At 33.7% G+C, this 8,060-nt stretch overlaps 2 protein-coding genes across 2 annotated transcripts in view; one reads left to right on the forward strand and one right to left on the reverse strand.

Annotated features, from left to right (window-relative positions):
* LOC107667108 (tripartite motif-containing protein 16-like) overlaps nt 1-446 on the forward strand; it is an 8,483-nt gene extending 8,037 nt beyond the window's left edge. Inside the window, exon 6 of the mRNA XM_016458696.1 lies at nt 48-446. Coding sequence (XP_016314182.1) covers nt 48-446 — 399 coding nt within the window. The remainder of the gene's footprint in view (nt 1-47) is intronic.
* A 1,926-nt stretch (nt 447-2,372) lies between these two features.
* LOC107667047 (egl nine homolog 1-like) overlaps nt 2,373-8,060 on the reverse strand; it is a 22,031-nt gene continuing 16,343 nt past the window's right edge. The window contains 4 exon segments of the mRNA XM_016458630.1: nt 2,373-2,639; nt 3,304-3,371; nt 3,503-3,639; nt 6,705-6,824. Of these exon segments, the coding sequence (XP_016314116.1) occupies nt 2,584-2,639; nt 3,304-3,371; nt 3,503-3,639; nt 6,705-6,824 (381 nt within the window). The 3' untranslated portion in view covers nt 2,373-2,583.

An 8,060-nucleotide genomic window follows, 5' to 3' on the forward strand; every position in this document is an offset into this window, starting at 1 on the left:
ACGCGCCGTATCCTGATCATCCGGACAGATTTGTTTCTGTAGTTCAGGTGTTGTGTAGAGAGAGTGTGTCTGGACGCTGTTACTGGGAAGTTGACTACGGTCAGAGTGAACGTTTGGGTGTATCGGTGTCCTATAAGAGCATCAGCAGGAAGGGACGTGACAATGAGTGTAAGTTTGGACATAATAATCAGTCCTGGAAATTGCTGTGCTCTTCCCCCAAATACATATTCCTGCACAATAATGCAAAGACTAAACTCATCGTAGCGTCCAGCTCCTCTAGAATAGGAGTGTATGTGGATCACGGTGCAGGAATTCTGTCCTTCTACAGCGTCTCTGACACAATGACCCTCATTCATAAAGTCCAGTCCACATTCACTCAACCGCTCTATCCAGGGTTTTCACTGGGCAGCAATGCAACAGTGAAACTATGTAACGTCACTACATAAATTATACAGATATCCTATCAATAACACTGACATATGTGCCATTCGAAATCAGTAATTGTGAGATGGGTCTGTTTTAAAGTCAAAAGTGAATATTACAACTATTATAACTTAAATAATTGTTGTAGTTTGAATCCAAACTAATAATTAATTCAGAAAAAGTGTAATTTTACCCAAATTATATTAATTTTGTTTCATTTTAAAATTCAGTCTTCTGTTGATATTTGATGTAAAGCTTATTTATGTTCTCTCCCATAACTGTCAGCTTCTTGCAGGGTTGATTTTTATGTTTAAAATGTCATCATTTATTCACTGGTGTGCTTTGGGTTTAATCAATTTGTATTTGGCACAGTCCTTTCTGTATCTTAAAACAGGTACTGTGATGATTAAATGTTTGAATGAGTTTACGCAGGAGCAAAAAAAAAAAAAAAATTATATTAAAATAATATAATAAAAATTGTATAATATGGCACAAGCAGCAAATTGATCAAATTGAAGGCCGTAGTAAAGCATAAACACTTAAAAATAAGATAAGTATTTCGGGGTGTTATATCTTGGGATATAATATCTCCTCCTGGATATTCTTGGTATTTTGGATACACAATAAACTGTATCTGGCAAGTGTAAAATCTTGTGGCTTCACTGGCGCCCTGTCACAATAAGAAAAGACTAAAAGCATTATTTAACACATTATTATCGCATCGGCAAACACCAATATCGATCGACTTCTAATTCGTATGTAGGCTATTTATATACGACTATTTATATATTAGTACATATTGTTACATCCAATTTCAATACGCATTCTAAACTTGCAGTTACCCTGTTTAGCATTTTATTTTATTTGTGGAGGGCTTAAAAATTCTGCGGATATCATGTTGAAATGTTGACATTACCATTGTGACCACTATGTGGCGCAATTGCACAATTTTTCTAGCCGTTCCTCATTTAACTGAATTTTTGTAGAAAGTTTTCATGGACAGCATGAACACATAAGTAACAAATATCACAATTACTGCAGCAATAACTGACGCTGGCGGTAAACAACTTGTGTTTAAACATTTTAAAATCACTAGAATTTTAGTAGATCAGAAAACCAGAATATTTTACAATATGTAAAGCTTGTGTTTACCTACAAAAAAAAAAAGTGAGACAGATCTCAATTCAATTTTATGTAAATCTTTGTTAAAGCCCCATGATTTATTTATTTTATGTGAAGGCCTGTATTTTTTTTTTTTTTTTTTAATTAAATAGCAGCAGATGGTCTTGCTCATAATAAAATAATAGGGTTTACAATCAATTTATATAAGTGCTAAATTCAGTTTAAGCACATGACTTAACTTGGACAGCACAGAAATTCCACAGAAAATCTAAAACGCAAACAGGCTTTAATTTTGTCGAAATTAGACAATAACGTGCAGGTCATGACAGACAATAACGCTCAATACTGGACTCGCACTGACCTAGTGCATGTAAGAACGTAAAGCTATAGAATTGCAGATGACATTCCCATGATGCATCTGCCAGCACACAGTCCTGAATAAACATGCCAAAAGTTCACTACCTCGCGGGCATTGGCTGTATTTCAATATGAATAGATGATCCGATCTGTTCTGGTGCAGTTATGAGAAATAACATGCATGGATGTGCAGCTTGATTCACAAAGATCAGGTCAAAATGCAGGAACTCTTCCCAGAAGCAAAAACAAAAGGCTTTTTAAACATTCCTCAGAAGCACTGTGACTCCAGTCACATGAGAAGCGTTAATGTAAATGTAATACAGAGTACTGTACCTTTTAAAACTAAAATTAAACCAACAGAGTCATATTTAAAGTTTAGCTGGTTTTCTGGGAAGGAATGAATGAATGAATGAATGAATGAATGAATGATGCATTTATATAGTGCTTTACTGTGTATTGTTGTACGCTTTACAATCATGTGGGGGGGTCTCTCCTCAACCACCACCAGTGTGGTGAACTGTGGGAACTGTAGTTGAATTCTGCAGAGTTTTTAATCTCTATTAATTCAATCTTCTGCTCCTTTCTCGTCACAGACACCCGCAGCCTTTTCCGACTCGCTCTTCTTTTTTTTTCTTCCATGCAGCTGGTAACCAGGAAAAGTCCGGATTAATGATAATTTGATTAGCTTGGTTCAGACGGCTTGTTTAGCTCCACCTTCTCTCCTTTTTCACCTGTACCTTTCCAAAAAGACAACCATAAGAAGGAAGGAAAACAAACATTACCCTCAGAATTTTTAACTTGCACAAAGCATGTGTTTGTTTGGTTTTAAGAAACAAAACTAAAACACTACAGGAATAGTTCAGACAAAAATAAACATTTGCTGATAATTTACTCACCCTCAGGCCATCCAAGATTAACACGAGTTTGTTTCTTCATCAGATTTGGAGAAATGTAGCATTCAGGGCCGTGCACAGACCTTTTGAGGGGCATGTGCTGAAACTAATGGGTGCCGTCATTATGGATCATGGACTCGTATTTTAGCCAGAACTGACAGTTTAAAGTTAAAACGCTTTAATGATGGATTTGTTTCTTACAAACACACAGCTTTTCACTTCTCAAGACATTAACTGATGGACTGGAGTGGATTACTTGTGGATTATTGTGATGTTTTTATCAGCTCTCATTCTGACGGCACCCATTCACTGCACAGGATCCATTGGTGAGCAAGTGATGCAATGCTACATTTCTCCAGATCTGATGAAGAAACAAACTCATCCTAATCTTGGATGGCCTTTGGGGCTTTTATATTGAAATACGACTGCTCAAACCCTTCTTTTGTGTTCCACAGAAAATAATAATGACAGTATTTTATTTTGAGGTGAACTATCCCACTGAGCTTACCTGTTAGGTACTTTTCTTTAGCTCTCGCCCGCTCATCAGCATCAAAATACCACACGGTAATGGCATATCTACACAGTGAGAAAGACAAAGTTTATGAGTTATAAAACAGGACTAGACCAAGAACATGTGAGAAGAAAATTCATTGTATGTGTAGAGTGTGTTTGTCGTGTGCTTTAGCGATGATGATGATGATGATGACCTTGTATCATACGCAGGCTGGACCTCATGAGGGTTTCGTCTATCAGACCAGAATAAAACCAAGCGGTCAAATTTGGGTTCGATGTCCGCAAACTGAGCTTTACCCTCTGGAAATATCCGCAATACACCCCCATTTTCCTGAAGACACAAATAACAGAGAACTCAATTATGAGATCAGGTTTATCATTAAACAAATCATCAAAAATGCTCAATTACTTACAATTCTTAATGTGAAAATACCCAAACAATGGGTGTGATAACATGCACAGGTTTTACATGTAAAATACAGACTATAATGTCAATTAGCACAGAAAATAATTAGTTTGAAAATAATCCGTTCGTAAAAACGAGCAAAAATTGTATTTACAGTAGAGGACTTGCAATGGAAATATGTTGTGTTCCAGTCAATTTGACCCAGAGATGATTTCTTTTTCCCGCAAATGCTAGTGAAAGTTATTGCATTTGACTAAAACTTAATGACAAATTTCGTACATTGTCAAATTTTACATAAAACTTTGGTAACACTTTAGAATAGGAACACATATTCATTATTAACATAAGAGATTTTTACCTGAACAAACTCCTAATTTGCTGCTTATTAATAGTTAGTAAAATAGTTGTTAAGTTTAGGTTTGGTGTAGGATTAAGCGATCTAAAATATGCTCATGCAAAATAAGGCAGTGCTTTATAAGTACTAATAAACAGCCAATATGCTAGTAGTAATATGCATGCTAATAAGCAACTAGTTAATAGTGAGAACTGCTCCTTAAAATAAAGTGCTACCAAAACTTTAAGCGCTTAAACAAAAATGCAAGCTGCACATTCTTGCATCTAAACTCTCTTAAATGTTTTGTAATAAATGCATTATTGTAAAAGCAAATTTATTTATTTTGTTTCCATGCAACTTGGTCTCTAATGCTGTTTTCAGTCATATTAAACTAACGTGATATAACGTGACTACTGACAATACAGTCGACTCAGCAGTGCGTGCCTGGAGCTTTTTTAGTGATAATGATAAATTCCATTAGCAGAAATAACAGAGCGACACAAACAATGAGAGGCCAGGTCTGGAGGAGGTTAGGATAGGAAACGGCAGCGGAGCGCGGCCTTCCTGAAATACAAGAGGGACGAGAGGAAAAGGCCACATGCTGGATAAAGAGACCTCGGCGAGCGCAGGGAAGCAGACTGCTGAGGGTGCGAGAATTAATCTTTCACACGTACGGTCCGCGGGGCACGCACAGCACGTTTCTCTCCGTGGAGCTGAACGCACACGCTTTACGCAGGTACACAGTGAATGCTCACGTATGCACGTGCACTCGAGCACAGAAGCGCAGAATCATCAGGGAAATAAACTTTAACATGCTGTGAAGTGCAGATGTTGTATTTTCCCCCCACGGTGCTTTAAACATGTTAGTTTATCCTAATATGCATACAACACCATCATAATAATCATTATGACCCAACATATCTTGTATCTGACAACAGGCAAAAATGATTAGGCTTTATTATTTGAGACAGTGTTATTTTAGAATTCACTGAGATACTATTATATTTTGTATTAATATTTTGAATTCTTTTTATTTTTTCAATTGTTTTATATTTTCTGTTTTAATTAAAATTTTAGTTGGTTTTGTCTTTTTTTTATTAATAAATATCTATAAAGTTTAACATTTTTGTCTAAATTTTAGTTTTAGTTATTTTAGTACATCAAGTTAAACAATGAAAATGCTGAAATATAAAAAGTTCAAGTTTTTTATATTTAAAGTTTAAATGTGTTTTTATATTTATTAGTTTATATAGTTTTATATTTATATTTTAAGGTACAATTTTTAAGTTTGAAATGTTATTTCAAGTAACAAAAATGATTTATTTATGGTTTTAATTTTAGACGACTATAATAATTCTGATTTGAGAACACAGACGACGTGTGACTGAATATATCGATTTTCTTTTTTAAATTGTATAAACACTTGCCATTTTGATCATGTTTCCTATATGGCACGATTCAGAAATATCACAAAATAATTATTTTCACTTAAAATATTACAAAATTCTTAATGGGATAGTATTTATGTGTGCATGTTTGTATAGAAGGTATTTATTTACTATAGTAAAAAAAATTAGCAATACATAGCGTGATGCAATTTTTAAAAAATTCAATTTTTGCAAGAAATATACAATCATAACAGCATATAAAAGTTACAGTATTTAGACTGCAAAATCGACAAACTGTGTAAAAGTAAATAATAAAATTTAATTCTTAAATTAAATTAAAGAATTAAATACAATTCTTACATAGTAATTGCAAATGTCAATTCTACTTTATTATTATTAATAATAATAATAATAATTAATAATAATAATAATCATCCGTTGAAATTAAAATATAGTGATCGAAAACCAACAAGTACAGATTATTTCAAAAAAGAATCTTAACTCGTCAAATTACATATTCCAAAAAAAAAGGAGAGAAACAAGGAAAAATAGAGAATTATCTTCCTTTTTCCTATAAGAAAATTCAAGATGCATAATATTTGGGGCTGTAGGGGCAACCAACTTTAAATATAAAACTTTGTTTTGTAACTCATCTTAAATCATTTGTGCTTTCTGAAAATCTAGTCTAGAAAAAGACGAAAAGAAAACAGGATTGGCAGCAGGTAAGAGTCACATGCATGTGTTTTTCATCTCATCTACTCTGTGTAACCAAGCAACTAAAGTAAATATGGTGGATATTATGTATGAAACAGAACTGGAATGGAGTCAATGAACAAGACAACGAACACAGCATTCAAAAAAACAGTTTGATAGGACATTTATGCGATCTTTACAAAGTATACTGAATTGATTGCATGGTCCGTGTGCGAGCAGCACCATCGTTTTCTCTTTTAATGAGTCTCGTGCCTCATTTCCGTGACTCGGTGAGCTGTTTTAGGATTTCTCCTCCTGGTTTTCTCTGGAGATTATAATTGCTGAGGTTAATGGGATTAGGCTGAAATGATGCAGGCGTACCGGCACGTATGCAGACGCTGGACATTCAGCAAATGATGCATGCTTTGAAAACCGCAAAGCCATAAACTCTTCCAGAATAGGATGCAATATGAACCAGACATCATGCCTCAAATTAAAAGTCCAGTGAGATTTGTTCAAATCATACACTTTTAACATTAAATCACAATTTTTGATGTTAAAGATGATTTACGTACCTTGGCATCCCAATTCTTATTAAGGTAATATATGCATGTGACACATCTCCCATCTCCATTCGGGTTGTCCACATGGCGCACATAACCAGAGCCTTTACCCGGATAACATGCCACCATCGCCTGTGAACAAAACAGCCAAAACGGTCAGTTACACTCATTTTTAATGCATTTTTGCTCTTTTAGTTTTCATATGTAAGCTTCATATCCCAGATTTTGAATTATTTGGTTGAACTTATTTTGTTGCCCTAAAATAAAAGTTAAAAAACAACAACAACAACATGTTTTGTTATAAAAATATTTTTATTATACTACCACAATGTAAAAAAATAAAGCTAAATAAAAAAAAATGTAAAAAAAATTTTTTAAATACATTTATTTATTTATTCATCCATCCATTCACTCTTTTATTTTACTTTTTAATTATTTGGGTGAATAAAAATATATTTTGCCCTAATATAAAAAATGAATTGTGTTAAAAATGTATTAAAAAAAAAAAAACATTTAGTCAGTACAACAAATACTACCACAATGTATAAATACTTTACAAAAAAACCTGCCATAAATTTATTTTGAGTGTAAGGGTTATTATTAAATTATTATTAAAAGAAACAAATAGAAAAAAAAAATTGTAAAAAAAAAAAAATTATTTTACCTTAATATAAAAATATTGTATTAAATAGATTTTTTAAAAATGCAATAAGTTTAAGTCAGTACAACACAATGCTCAATACTTACATTTTATATAAATGTGTGTGTGTATTGAGTTCTGAAATACTGCAGATCAAATCACACGAAAACGACTACAATATGATTTCTCACCAATTCGTGCAGCTTTAATAACACAACCACTTTATTTGAAGTCCAATCGTATGAGTTTAAGTTAAAAGCATGGGGTTGATTTTAGTGGAAAGCTTCATGTCCTGCATTGTTGAGACTGATGTTTTCAGGCCAAATCAGCATTGTCAGTGTCTCACATCAGAAATAAAGCTAGTTCTCTCACATTCTAGACACATTAATACAAAACCATAGCAACATTATTACAAACATCCTAAACACTAGAGTCCTGTCTGCGCTCTTGTGCCAAAAGTAATGACCTGCTGGAAGCGTGTAATGAAAACATACGTCTCAAGTTTCCTCGGCATTTGCAGTGATTTCCCTCATTTACAGTGAGGAAGGATTTAAGGTTAAATGAACATTAATAAAACCATTAACACTTTTCTTGAGAAGCCAGCAGATTTGCTGGAGTAAAGACGTGGGACTCAGCAATGCTTCTTGATCAGCTTTTATTTTTTTTAACTCGTGGCTTACACATGCTAACTAAAAAAAAAAAAAAACCTTCAAGATGGGGGGGGGGGG

This window comes from Sinocyclocheilus anshuiensis, unplaced genomic scaffold (genome assembly GCF_001515605.1).
Source record: "Sinocyclocheilus anshuiensis isolate Anshui unplaced genomic scaffold, SAMN03320099.WGS_v1.1 scaffold665, whole genome shotgun sequence".
Classification (NCBI taxonomy): domain Eukaryota; kingdom Metazoa; phylum Chordata; class Actinopteri; order Cypriniformes; family Cyprinidae; genus Sinocyclocheilus; species Sinocyclocheilus anshuiensis.